Source organism: Botrytis fragariae, assembly GCF_013461495.1.
Source record: "Botrytis fragariae strain BVB16 chromosome Unknown tig00000797, whole genome shotgun sequence".
NCBI classification, from domain to species: domain Eukaryota; kingdom Fungi; phylum Ascomycota; class Leotiomycetes; order Helotiales; family Sclerotiniaceae; genus Botrytis; species Botrytis fragariae.
In genome coordinates, this window is record NW_023501013.1 from 1,065,635 (window position 1) to 1,079,782 (window position 14,148).

Sequence of the window (14,148 nt, forward strand, 5' to 3'; positions counted from 1 at the left end):
CATGCTGCCGTAACTATTCCATGGAAATCAAAGATATTCGGTGCGGTCCTCGTAATACAGCATTGGTCCAGCCAGTCGATCGATGACATGTGAACATGAGGTCGATAATACTGCACTTTATGTATATCTACTCCGGTTTCAAGGTTACTGGGTACGATGAGTATCACAAGTTTTGAGGAATTGTCAGCCCTATCTAGTTTCATGTTGAACACTGCCGTTATATGTTTGAACTTGAACCCTTCCCCATGATATCACGGTGAAATAATATATAGTGTACAGCATACACTATTCCACTTGACTTCAAGCTAGCCATACAGTTGTACTCTTCATTGCCTTTGGAGTTCGGGATGGCTGTTGTATAGGTTGACTTGAACTAAACATTTCTCGACGGCTCAGCTACTCAGAATGTGATCCGCCTTATCCCACGCATTTGATTTCTATTTCCTTCCGTCAACTAGCCAGCATCTATTGACAAGCCCCGACAACAGCTCAAGTCACTTCAAGATAAGGAGTGTATCCACAGCCGTTCCTATTCTCATCGAGCAACGATAACAACGGAATGACCGATCTATTCTTCAAGGGATGTTTGATCTTTAGACAGGTAAAGCTGATTCTCGCGACAGTGGACTTGAAGTTCCCCTGCGATATGGATCACGCCCTCTTATTGGCGTTTGTCCATTTCATTTCGCAGCCCTCTCAATCATATTTACAATATTTATTAACACTATTTGGCGAGCCTGTGGAACATTTCACTCACGATACATATCGATTCGAGGAACCTTCTATCTACCGCGATGGCCAGAGTCGATCAACAAAGCACTGGCAGCCATACCGACAATGCGGAGCGAAGCAAATGTGTGGTGTTCTCGCCCCCATGCGCAGATTTGTTGGATGCTTTCGACGATCTTAACGGTGCATTGTTGGAAAATAAGAGTGGTCTCTGGGGAACTTTTCAGTTCGATACGCCCGATATAAAAGATGAATGAATAGGGGATCTTTGTATCATCATTCGCAAATGAGGAAGCACTCGAAGAATAAGTGTAGAGCACATCTTATCACACACACTGCACATTGTAAGGGGCTGACCCTTTATTGCACAATGCTATTCGACTGACAATGGTGTCAAGTAGCTATGAAAGCTCGAAATATCTAAGGGAACCTAGGTTCCACTGCATGCTGGGTAACAAGGGATTGATGCACTACATCTTTCACTGCTGTTATGCTCCACTTTTATCATGCCGAACTATCAGTAGGGATCGAAAGTATGACGAAGTAACTGAAAGAAAAGTCGAAGGGCAAGAATCCAATACATCCACCATGCTTCATGAATATCCATGGTTTAGCAAGAAGTTTGGATTTTCTTCTATTCAACATGCAAAAAAAAAGCCACAAGACTTATTAGTAGCCACGATCTAGAAGTTTCGATCATTTGAAGCTGTCCTGAAGTAGGCACATCAGTGCGGAAGGCTACATTTTCAGAGCTCAAATCCGAGCTACTATCGAGCTCTCTGCAGGCTACCAGCATAGCAAAGGGGGAACATGAGTCGTCAAAGAACAATTTATGTACACTTATTCTAGAAGAATACTTCTCTTCATCATTGTGAGATCTCGAGTTCTAGGTGAAGAGCAAGTTGCTTAACTTTTATGGCACTTTTGGAAAAATACAGCCGGTAAATGTCATGAATCTTGAAGAAGTTATGGTTCAAAAGATATTCTAGGATATTCTCCAGATAACTCGCTCCATGCCCATTCGCTTTGTTTGCTTGACTGCATTATCTGGAAACATACCACTTGAGAAGTGAAAACAGGAGGAGGCTTGGGAAGGAAGTGAATTTCAAAATTCATTGACAACTTTCAGTCAGATGGCTATATGTGGCGCATATGAGAATTTGCACCTTCAGATAATATCAGCCAAAAGTGTTAAATCAAACATTCTCAGCGAGTGACTTCTGGCGGGTGAAGCATGTGGTCTCGGTGGTGAGAAGAGATTGAGGTTGTCCGCAGCTCCCTAGTTTATCGTGCACGGTCCTTCCTCAATCTCACAGCAAGCTCGAAGCTCCCAAATCCCTAGCACAAAGAGCAACTTACAACAATCCAAGAAACTCCACGACGACGAGGTGATACATTCGAGTTATTTAGCTGGAGCGCAACTGGGTTTCTCTTGATCCCATTCTCTCCAATACTACCTACTACTTATATCGAGTAGAAATCCCTCGCAAGTTCCAACCATGTCTGTTCCTACGAAATACATATTGGTATCTTTACCAACATCTATCTCTCAATCCAGCGATAAAGAAGAAGCTTTAACAGCTCTCCGGTCTACAATCTCCCCCGATAATGGGACTACGATACCATTCAAGATCCCCGAATTCAAAATCGGTACACTAGATGCATTGGTTGGGCAAGCAGATGATCTTGCGAAGTTGGAAAGCGCTTGTCAAGGTGTTGTAGCAAAAGTTGGAGAATCTCTTCGCAATTTATTGGAAGGAGATGAGAGCAAGATTGCACAACAGAAGACTGTGAATGATAGTGAGTCTGGTGATCTACGAGCTTGTGATTGCGATCATGGGCTAATAGTTTGATTATAGAGCCTGCGGATCAATACCTACGTACTTTCTCATGGAATAAAGTCAAATATCGTGCCGACAAACCACTCGCAGAGTTAATCGATTCGTTACAAAAGGTTGGTATTGATTTACAGGAAAAGTTGATGCATTGCTGATGAGATATAGGAACTTGTTAGTATCGATAATGATGTTAAGGGTAAAATGAACCAATATAACCAAGTCAAGACGAATCTTACAACATTACAACGGAAACAAACGTAAGAGCTCAAAATCTAGAAATAAGGGAAAAGGCTAACAATGCGAAGAGGAAATCTTTCTACGAAATCCCTTACTCCAGTCGTCGATCCCAAATTACTGGTACAAGATTCCGAATACCTCGAAACTCACCTTGTCGTTGTTCCAACAAATGTTAAGAAGGATTTCCTTAAGACTTATGAAACCATATCGCCCATGGTTGTTCCAAGATCCTCCGTGGAAGTAACCCATGACGACGAGTTCACATTATTTGCGGTCACAACATTCAAAAAGCATAGCGCAGATTTCCAACACAAATGTAGAGAAAATAAATGGACACCCCGTGATTACAAATACGTAGAGGGTGGAAAGGAGGTAGAAAGAAAGGAGGCCGAGAAAGTAGAGAAGGATGAGCGCAAGGTATGGGGTGAAGCTCTAAGACTTGGTAGAACTGGTTGGAGTGAAGCTGTCATGATATGGATTCATGTCTTAACTTTGAGGGTATTCGTTGAGACGGTCCTAAGATATGGATTACCCCTGGATTTCGTCTGTGGTTTGGTTAAGGTATGAATTGAGCCCAAGTTTTGTCAAGTTTTGTCAAGTTTTACTAATTCATTCCAGTCAAACCCCAAAGGAGCCAAGAAAGCGAAAGCGGCACTTGATTCGACATATGGTTATCTCGGAGGCAATGCTTTCGGTCGAGACAAGAAAGGAAAGGCTTTGAAAGATGATTCGGCATTATCATCCGAAATAGCTGCAGCGGGAGTTGGTGGAGGAGAAGGCAACGAGTACACGGCCTATGTCTATTACGAATTCGAAATCATATAGATAGTATTGGAGGGATTATAAGAATATGGCGATTGAAAGTTGGCGCATGGCAGTGGGAACATATTTGTTGAAGCATGCATTTGTATTATTGTATCGTAGTAAGAGATATCAACAAAGCAATTGTTTTCAGATCAATCAATGTTTTGTTCATTGGATTCTACAATGTCTAGCATTTTTGATGAAATAATCCTTTTCAATCGCTCGAAATGTCATGCCCAAGGTATCTAAATCTACAATTTCAACAATTTCTCCTTCTCCAAATATTCCACAATCTTCTGCACACACTCCTCCACACTCAGCTTGTCCGTCCTTAAATGAATCTCTGCCTTCTCGGGCTCCTCATATGGCGCACTGATACCAGTGAAATCCTTGATTTCACCCGCTCTAGCCTTCTTGTACAACCCCTTTGGATCTCTCTTCTCTGCCTCCTCAACAGGAATGTCGATGAAAACCTCAATGAAAGGAATGGCCTCATCCCCATTGGCGGCCTTTTCATGCAATTCTCTGGCAACAGCTCGATCTGCCTTGTAGGGAGAGATAAACGATGTTAAAGCGATGGTACAACTATCTGCGAACAACTTTGCGACTTCAGCAATACGACGAATGTTCTCGTTGCGGGACTTCTCGTCGAATCCGAGATCTTTGTTGAGTCCAAAGCGGACATTGTCGCCGTCGAGACGATATGCGGCATGTCCGAGATGGAGAAGATGTTGCTCGAGAGCTGTGGCAATGGTGGATTTTCCAGAGGCAGAAAGCCCGGTAAACCAGATTGTGAAGCCGCGTTGTTTGCGGAGGGTGGTGCGCTCAGCGCGGGTGAGGGAAGGGTGCCAAGTGATATTTCTGAGGGGGGTTAGTATTGTGTATCTTTCGTTATTTTGCTTCCCATTGAAACTCAGGACAAAGATACAATTAAGAGATTAAGCGCAAAAAGGGAGAACCTACGTAGACATTTTGAAGATTTGTATGAGAAGATTGAGAGTATTTTTTTTTCTCGAAAAAGTTGTGAGAATTAACGAATAAAGAGAGAAGAGCAATCACGCAATCACGCAATCGAAAGTCAATGGACTGCCGTCGTTAACAAGCCGAATGTCTCCCCTTATTAACCCGCTACTGATGCACTATAAAAATCTGCCCCGCACTACACATAAAGTTGGCAAACGCGTAATATGTTTCTGAATGGTGGGGATTTCAGGATCACGTGGGGATTATTTTGCGAGCATCCTTCAGGGGGAAGTAATTTATCTCCTGCATTTTATTACATGGTGGTATGGCTGGACGCTAGACGCTGAAGAGACGAACAGTTTCGTCCAAGATACGGGAGTTTGAAAATTGGAAGTTGGTACTGATATAAAACAAGGCCACGAGTCTAATATTTTTCTGTGTAAGCAAGGTTGCTGGGTAAATTCACAAGTTAAATCTAGATCTCACGCTTCTTGTCTAATCATATATGCGTCTAGAACACTGAATGCACATCCTTTCTCTGTACTTAACAACGTTGGTCCCCTCCGACCTTCGACTGAGGAGACATCCTCTATAACATTCTATGAGACCGGGTATATTCTAGCCATCATCTGAAAATCAATTAGTATCAATCGTAACATCATCCTAGCTTTCGAACTCACCTTAGCCTGTCTAGGTTCAATAAATAATGCATTTGCCTCACATAAGACTTTCGATTTCTCTCCCTCCCCAACTAAAGTCTCAATTCTTCCTTCAACCCAAGCCTTTCTGCCCTCAACTTTCGTAGTCTCCGCCCTCAACACTACAAAAGTTCCCGCAGGTGTAGGAGCTTTATAATTGACTGTCAAAGTAGCCGTCATGCCAATCTTATTCGGCAATGCACCAAAACAACATCGTGCTAGTCCCTCGTCTAACATCGTTGCTAGAAATCCTCCATGTATAATTGTTGGATGTCCACAAAGATCTTCTCCTAGGTATGAGATTGATACAAGAGATTTCCCGCCTGCCTCAGTCCATACGTATGGTGGTACTTGAACACGTCCCGGGCCCATCAATGTTCCACCTGTAAGATTATGTCCTCGCTGTGATTCTGGGATTTTCATGTGTGGTCTTGATTCTGTGAATTCGGGTCGGCTTCGTAGTTCTTTCACAACTGGATGATTGTTTATATAGGCTTCGACTTCTATAGATTTCGCATCGGTTGGTGTATATAATTTAAGAGACTCCTCATCAGATGGGGGATCAAGTATGGCATTGGCGGCTTTGAAGGCTGGATAAGCAGCTATTGAGAAGCCGACGGATGTGAAGACAATAGCAATTCCAAAGAAAGTGAGAGTTCGTAAGAGTAATGAGGGTTGCGGAGGTGGAGGCGGGGGAATAGTAGCTTTGTGAGGTTAGCTAGAGCTCTGAGAGGGGAATAGGGAAGAACTTACTTTCAACATTGCATAATCGACGAGCTACGGTAAATGTTCGAGAAGATTTTAGGGGAGATGAGTTCCTTAACGCTGTTCCACGACATTGTACAAGTCCTGAACTGCGAGTTACAGCCCTGTGTATACCAGCTCGAGGCTGTAAAATTTGGCGAGAGAAAGACATTTCAGATTGTGCTATTTTCAAGCTACGATCTTTGCATGCTGGTATACAAAAGAAATGGGCAGATCTATGTAAAACTTCTTACACTAACGCCGACTAATAAAGCAATTCGTGCGTGGTGTATTTCCTGATAACTATCGCAATTGATGGAGGAAGCAAGCCGAGCATAATGGCTTCCCGGACGGCCCATAAAAAGTCGGTGATATGTTCTGCCGAGATCTTATCTTATCTTATCCTAAGAGATCAGCTAGCCTTCGCCAGCTAACAAATTAGACTAGACTAGCAAATTAGGTATGTATTGATACATTTTGTACCTGCTTTAGTTTGGATGATGTTATACAAAGACCTAACAAGTTTGATATCGCAAATGTGAACGGGTATCGTGGTGGAAATCTAGCACATCTTTAAACCACCGAACAACGACGTCATCTCTGAAAGTTCTGGTCATTAATCACTTCAAACCTTCAGTTATATAATGCCTGCTCTGTATCCGAACTATTATCACTCAACAGTAATCATCACGTGTATTGGAACATTGACAGCCATAGAAAAGTGTAGCCAAGGAAGTCAAAAGTCAACACCTGTTTTCAAGTGATGCATAATCATCAACATTAAAGCCCCTCAATTTATGCAGTTACAGCTACCCCTGTTTGACCTCAACCCATTTACTTATAAGGCGAGAATATCCACCATGAACTGACCTCTACGTCTGAACATATTCACCTTGATCTCGCAATATTGAATAAACCTGATTTGAACTCCAACTCTTAATTATCTTCTGCATCTTACACAAGCACTTCCTCGAGTACAGATCCAAAAGCATCAAGTTAAACAACACTATCCGTACGTTCATCATGGCAACCGCAGAGACTGTCCAACTTGGCGATATCCATGCCCCAAAAGAAGATAGCATCATTGCCTTCAAGAAAATAGAGACAGAACTTAAGAAGAAACTTCAGCATCTCCGCCATGAAACCAATAGTTTGTCTCCCTTTTTTCTCCTCTCCTCTTCCTAAACTCTTCCTCAACCCCATCACTAATCTGCACCCCCATAGAACACGAGCCCCAATACTTCGCTCCCATTTCCCACCTCCCAGATCACACCCTTACCTCCTTCACTTCCTCTTCCCTCACCTCCGTCCGCGTAGCCACTAGTGCCTATGGACTTCACCTCCTCGGCAAAGTTCTCATTCCCGAGACCGAAGATAAATATTTCATGTTCCGAGCTTTCATCCCAGGAGATTCAGATACCGCTACTCTTCATTGTATACACATGGAAGAAACGGATGTTGGAGGTGAGGAGGGAAAGTTTTTCAGAGCAATATTTGGGGAGGAAGATGAGTTGAAGTGGTTTGATGAATAGATTTCCAGTGCAGGAAGGGTAGAAGGGACGAGGGAATGGATGGAATTAAGAAGTCATGGGGTTATCGATGATTGTGGTTTGGCGATAGGAAATCATGGGCACATGAGCAGGGAAATTAGCAATGGATCTGGAACCAGGATATTTCCATCAATCACTATGCATCCTAAACTCATGATTTGAAATGGGTATAACCTCTTGAATTTATCTCGATATATCCATATTGACTACTTGCAAACATTTTTTACAAAACACTCATCACAATTCTGTGTGAGTATTTTCCTTGTCCCTATCTTCAATATTACTACTTTATCTTCCCTTTCCATTTCCCATACCCATATCCTCATCTCCGTCATCTTTGTCCAACATAGCCGCATAATCCTCCGCACTGGCGAATGTTGGAAGATTCTTAAGTCTCCTCTTCTTACTTCTGCTAGTCTCTTTCTTCTCTTCTTCCGCTTCGGGACTCTTTGCTCTCTGTAATTCAGCTTCGAATAATGCATCCATATCTGATCCTGCTTCATCATCACTGTCCTTGAGGTCATCATCTTCTTCTGAGAAGATACCCTCTCCGTCATCTTCCTCAGCATCTTGCATATCCTCATCTTCTCCTTCAACATCGACTTCATCATCCGATCCCTCAATATCAACACCACCTTCAGAATCATCCTCTGACATGTCAAAGTCATCCATATCCAAATCATCATCGTCAGACTCTGGACCCTCGATATCTGGCTTACTTTCAACCAAAGCTTGCCATATTTCATCCTCATCTTCATCCTCATCATCTTCTCCATCTTCACCCTTCTTCTTCTCTTTCTTCTTAGATGCATCCTTACCCTTACCAATCTGGTTAAAGTATTTATGGAAGAAGACTTCATCAACAGCAACATCCTCTGCCTTCTTTCTCCAGAATGCTTCCGAGTTGACAGATTGTTGGACCTTAGTACCACGATTGGATACAAGTATACCTTGACTTGCCCCACCAGCAAGAGGTTGCATAAGGGAACTTCCCTTTGGTGCCCCAGCTGCTGCTTTTGCGTTTCTGTAGACAAAACGATCCAAGAAATGGGTTAAGGTGTGAGAAGCAAGATCAGGTTTAGGTGGCATTTTTTCGTCATTAATAAGGCGGTCGACAAACAGAGATACAGATGGATGGAAATGTCGCAAGAAAGGAATCTAATGTTATTAGTAAAACTCCCTCGTTCAGTAGAACGCAACTCACAATTTCCCATAAACAACTCTTGTCAGCATTGCTATGTTCTGGATCTCTCTTCTTTCCATCATATGTGTCTGTTATAGGTTTCGATGGGGCTACTGTAGCTTGAATATCTGCAGTCTCTCCATCCTCTGGCACGTCTCGATATACCTCTTCTTCCTCTTCATCATTTGCTTCAGGAGTATTGAGTAGAGTCTTAAGTCCAGGGAATGTGACTTCTAACTCTCTTAACAAATAAATGATACCACAAATGAATGGAGGTTGATGAAGGGTAACAACTTGTAACATTCTCTTCGCAAAAGCCTTTACGCGCTTGATATTGACATCTGATTTTAAAGCCCTATAGAGTAAATTGAGATACAGTGCATGTTTCGAAGAAGTGATTAGACGAGGATCGAGCAAGGATTCGTAGAGAGTTCTGTAGAATCTGTCGACAGCAAGGTGCTTTGTTGTCGATAATTGCTCAATCAACATCAAAGCTTGAATGCTGGTATTGAAGTTGGATGAATGTGTGATTCGGAACAAAGTATCCATATGTTTCTCAAGGCTAAATCTAATCAGTATTGTCCTCGGCCAATATAATTCTTTAAACTTACGTCAAATCATCAGTCTTTGTGAATGGGAATGCACGATTGACACCGGTCAGAACAGCAGAGATCATCTTCTCTGTCGTCTCCTCACTCGCCTGCTTTGCTTCCTCTTCTGCTGTCAACTTTTCCTTTGCCTTCTTTCCCATGGCACCTCCACCTCCTTGGATCTCTCCTTTTTTATTGAGTTTAGGACCTGTAGGTTTGATAACCTCGGGCTTTTTGAGAAGAGATACGAAAAGGCCAAAGTATATGCTCAAAAGTTTTTTCGCAACAACCTCCTCCTTCGAACTAAGAATAGTTTGATTGAGAGTATTGATGGCGTAGTATTTAGCGTGAGAACTCTGTCCAGGTCTCAATATAAGTTCGTTCTCAATTGAGTTAATAATGATCTCTTTCATCGCAGGATGGGAGGTTTGAAGTTGCATCAGGAGATATGATGATCGTGAAGCAATCTTTTTATCTGGATCTCCCAGTTTGTTGACCAAGAGTCGAAGTAAATTAGATTCTTGTTCTGGCTTATCCTTTAATAATTCGTAGACGTACATAACAGCTCTGGAACGAGCATATTCTACCTCGTCGCTACACCAAACTTCCAGAATCTTGAGCATATCGAAATATGACTCCTTGAGCCAATCTTCATATGCCCATGAAATGAGATGTGCTTTGGTCATGTTTCCTGGTAGGGGTTGTCCGGATTTCCAAACACCAGTATCGCTTTCTTGCAATGTACCGAGAAGTCCAGGTTGTGAAGCAAATGTACGAAGACGTCTATCCGCAGGAAGCACGACACCAGCTCCCAGCAAATCCTTCATAGCTCCCAATGCTGTAACGGCTTGTCCTCTACTTCTTTTCTTTGCCAAATCCAATAAACTTTCGAACGATCTTGTAGTATGAACTGGGGATTCTTGAACGACCAAAGTCAAAGCGGAAATTTTATCGGATAATGTACCGGAGGACATAATAGTAGCAAGGAAACGATGTGAAGAAGTCGCAGAAAGATGTTTCGAGGCATATAGAGTACTGTCGGCTTCAAGAAGAGCTTTGGCATATTCGTTTAGGTTATTGATTGACGATCGGTATGGTCCTGTTTCGCTGAAGTCTCCCGCCGGAAGGACGGGGAGTTCTGCTGCATGCCAGTCTGGTCGCGCTTCAAAATTCTATAATCGGTCAGTGGACTCAAAATAAAGGTAAGGAGCTACAAACCAGGCGGTTTTGATCCTTTGTAGATTCTTTGACTTGGATGGCCGCGGGTTTCTCTGCCACTTTGGGAGTCTTTGAAGATTCTTTGACTTTGGTGGCACTTTTCTCTGGAACTTTGGGCGCCTCTTCTGGTTCACTGGATTCTGATTCTGATTGTAAGGCCTCGTCCCGCCAATCATCAGCATCTACCTCCTCATCCTCCTCATCTGCTTCTGCTTCTGGAGCTTGTCCTTCAATTCCAAGACCTGCTACAAATTTGGCAAACTCATTTTTAAAGTCCTTGTCTGTGGATTCAGTTGTTTGTTTTGCTTCATTCTCGGAATCGGATTGTGCATCGAGTACAAGATCTAAATCTTCCTCTGTTCCTCCCAATGCCAATATTTCTTGCAACAAAACTTCTTTTTCATTTCCTTCTGATTTTGGCGCTTTATTAACCGGACGATCTTGATCTTCCTTATTGGTGTCGCGCTTTCGTTTTTTATTATTTGACCCCATTTTGTACAATCAAAGTAATTCAATTGAAATGATGGTGGTGAAAATATCGAGGAGTGTTCGAAATATTTCTGATCAAAGTTGCGACACTCTTAGAAGTTCTTGATTAGAAAAAAAGTTTATTTCACCGCCTTTTATTCTGCCAACGACTGACGGGACAAAGATTTTCCGGTGTTAGAAAGCTTCATCTGTAACTTTTCATTGGCTTGGTGTGATATGTTGGTCAATGTGAACAAAAAGGCAACCCGAAAGATATATATGATAAGAATGAAATTATAGTGTTTCTGCATTTTCATATCCTTACAGTTCATCCGAACTCGTTCTGAACGTAGGACGCAGGGCCGGGAAGTACTTCAAGATGCATTCCCTCCGGAGTATTTCGCGGTTTGGAGGATCTGCAACAAACACTTGGGGCTTGTGTCGCCGTGCAACGAGTTTATCGCGGCCTTTCAGGCTTTCATATTCTCAAATGCAACCGAGTCTTTCTACAATTGTAGGTTCAGATTCATCACGAAACCGCTTTTTAATCATGTGGGTATGTCATTGATTAATCGATATGGTAGAATGATGATAGGGCAAGATTATCCAAGTTCTGGATACCTACTGGTGGTATAGCTGCAAGCGCAGATGAAGGTAAAATCCAGACTAGATATGTTCATCGAATTTGGAAAACTGATTCGGGATAGATTCTCATGCTAAACTTATTCGAGGGGGTTTCTTACGTCAGGTGCGTTGTCAAGTCATTTCCTTTTACTCATAAGGGCATGCTCTCACACGGCATGACTAGGCTCACACAGGTATTTTTCATATGTTGCCGCTAGGAAGAAGAGTACAGAACAAATTAGAAGCACTTATTGATAAGCATATGTCAACGTTAGGTTAGCAATCCTGTTCCCCCAAATTGTTTTCACCATTCATGCTAATATTAATGTCTTCTGAAAGGCGCATCGAAACTTGCTTTGTCGTCTCTGTCGTCTGAAGAGCTCTGGGCTAAAAGTGGTCGATTGAATTCTAGTTCTGAGGTATTTCCCATCGAAAGAATCTATTGCCATGATTGTAACACTATCAGCTTTTCCGATTGGAAGACCGAAAGGAGGCGAGGTATCTTCTTGCTCCTACACACGAGGAAGAAATCACGGAATTGGTTTCAAACTCGGTTCAATCATACAAAGAACTTCCTGTTCGTTTATACCAGATTAGTTTGTTCAAACCTGCCATCTTTTCTGTTCTTTGCTCATCCATATCTAGCTCGAAAGTATCGTGATGAGCTACGACCGAGACAAGGACTTCTTCGTTCTCGAGAATTCGTCATGAAAGATCTTTATACATTTGATTACAATAATAGTTGCGCTCTGTCAACTTACGAAGATGTTCGCAAAGCATATCATAAACTTTTCGATGAATTGAAAATTCCATATCTTGTAGCCGAAGCCGATTCAGGAGACATAGGTGGTGACCTCAGTCATGAGTTTCACTTTCCAACTAAGATTGGAGAAGATAATATTATCAGCTGCAGTAAATGTGATTATGTGGCAAATGAGGAGTTAGCAGAAAGTGGCTTGTCAAAATTGAATGAGACCGAGAGTTCGAAGAACGAGTTTAAAAACCTGAAGAAGGTTGGTGGGTTCTCTCGTGATGGATCTACGCTCATTGTCACTTGGTTTTATTCTGAAAACGGAGAAGGGTATGACTTGAACACAAGTTCAATAAAAAGACTTGTACCGGACTATGATCCTTCGAGAAAAATTGGACATGTGGTAATGTCGCGACTCATCAATGAGGATTTTATACTTACGAATACATGTCTCAATGAAGCAGATGAAATCCATATCACTCATGTGATTAACCTTATTGATGGACGAGTCCCTCCTGAATTTTCAGAGGCAATTTCAAGGGAACGAGAGGTGCACTTTGATTCGTCTTTGAATAAGTATAAGAATTCGTCTTTCGTCCAGGATCCATCTACGGGGGAACCGCTAAATTTGAAGCGTATTATGGAGGGCGATGTTTGTCCCAAATGTCAAGAACCGACGTTGAAAGTCGAAAAGGCCATTGAACTTGGACATACCTTTCATTTAGGTACACGATATAGTAAGCCGATGGAAGCCACTGTTACTGTACCTTCTGGCCTTGTAGGGAAAAATCTTGAAGCTGAAGATAATGAACCTCAGCAAGGAGGAAATGATCAGATACGGGTTCCTATGGAAATGGGATGCCATGGTATTGGTGTGACGAGAATGATTGGAGCCGTTGCAGAAACTCTAGCTGACGGAAAGGGTTTGAATTGGCCAAGAGTTATGGCTCCTTTCGAAATCGTTGTGGTCCCGGGAAAGGGATTGAATGAAGATGCATTGCAGATATCCGATACTCTTTCTGCTGCTGCAATGGATCCAGTAGTTGATGATCGAGAGGTATCGATTGGCTGGAAAATGAAGGATGCTGATTTGATTGGTTATCCGGTCATTGTTTTGCTGGGTAGGAAGTGGAAGGAAGGTCTATGTGAGGTCCAGTGTAGACGGCTGGATGTTAAGGAGGATGTCAGGGTTGAGGATTTGAAGAACTTTGTTGGGAAGTTATTGAATCAGCTTTGAGTCAAAGAAGTGTAGTGTACTATAAATTGTGATATATCTCACTAACATGTGTCAATGATCATCAAGGGCTGGTAGAATACTGCCAGATAAAGTTTCATTTTTCTTTTGAACTTTGATTTCTATGTACTCATATTTTAGACGAGAGTCGAATTCGGAGGCAGCCTGTCAAGGGGCGCGTACAAGCACTTGTTTTGTTATTGAGCAGTCATTTGGACTTATCATTTATTATCTATGTGCATACATTATTGTTTGAAATAACCTCAATCCACTAGACTAACCCGATCAACGGAATCTAGGTAGCCAGCCGGCTACTTATTCAAACACCGATTTCGGCACGAGGCTCCCTTTTCTGATTCTCTCCGCATTCTGATGCATGTGGATCATGTTGTAGTGAATTTCAGAAACCGCATTCGGGACTCAAAAATACGTACTTTGCTATACCGCGAGCTATTCACTCATCCGCTTTCGCAACCTGAATTTACCTTCCACCTCAAAGGGTTTGCAGATTTCTTTC

At 42.3% G+C, this 14,148-nt stretch overlaps 5 protein-coding genes across 5 annotated transcripts; 3 read left to right on the forward strand and 2 right to left on the reverse strand.

Annotated features, from left to right (window-relative positions):
* Positions 1-2,228: 2,228 nt before the first annotated feature.
* Positions 2,229-3,629, forward strand: Bfra_010708 (putative vacuolar atp synthase subunit c protein; the record flags this gene model as incomplete). Its single annotated transcript, XM_037341044.1, has 5 exons — positions 2,229-2,529; positions 2,589-2,683; positions 2,733-2,824; positions 2,873-3,365; positions 3,423-3,629. The coding sequence occupies 5 exons, from the start codon at positions 2,229-2,231 to the stop codon at positions 3,627-3,629; spliced, it is 1,188 nt and encodes a 395-aa protein (XP_037186687.1).
* Positions 3,630-3,859: 230 nt separating this feature from the next.
* Bfra_010709 (putative thioesterase family protein) lies at positions 3,860-6,185 on the reverse strand (the record flags this gene model as incomplete). The annotated part of the gene is made up of 4 exons (XM_037341045.1): positions 3,860-4,469; positions 5,058-5,170; positions 5,252-5,973; positions 6,023-6,185. The coding sequence occupies 4 exons, from the start codon at positions 6,183-6,185 to the stop codon at positions 3,860-3,862; spliced, it is 1,608 nt and encodes a 535-aa protein (XP_037186688.1).
* Positions 6,186-7,036: 851 nt separating this feature from the next.
* Positions 7,037-7,545, forward strand: Bfra_010710 (uncharacterized protein; the record flags this gene model as incomplete). The annotated part of the gene is made up of 2 exons (XM_037341046.1): positions 7,037-7,163; positions 7,238-7,545. The coding sequence occupies 2 exons, from the start codon at positions 7,037-7,039 to the stop codon at positions 7,543-7,545; spliced, it is 435 nt and encodes a 144-aa protein (XP_037186689.1).
* A 306-nt stretch (positions 7,546-7,851) lies between these two features.
* Positions 7,852-11,046, reverse strand: Bfra_010711 (putative ccaat-box-binding transcription factor protein; the record flags this gene model as incomplete). Its single annotated transcript, XM_037341047.1, has 4 exons — positions 7,852-8,721; positions 8,768-9,308; positions 9,358-10,508; positions 10,555-11,046. 4 exons carry the CDS (start codon positions 11,044-11,046, stop codon positions 7,852-7,854), a joined length of 3,054 nt encoding a protein of 1,017 aa, XP_037186690.1.
* A 355-nt stretch (positions 11,047-11,401) lies between these two features.
* Positions 11,402-13,634, forward strand: Bfra_010712 (putative prolyl-trna synthetase protein; the record flags this gene model as incomplete). The annotated part of the gene is made up of 7 exons (XM_037341048.1): positions 11,402-11,536; positions 11,607-11,676; positions 11,730-11,770; positions 11,831-11,921; positions 11,986-12,065; positions 12,113-12,242; positions 12,292-13,634. The coding sequence occupies 7 exons, from the start codon at positions 11,402-11,404 to the stop codon at positions 13,632-13,634; spliced, it is 1,890 nt and encodes a 629-aa protein (XP_037186691.1).
* Positions 13,635-14,148: the final 514 nt, after the last annotated feature.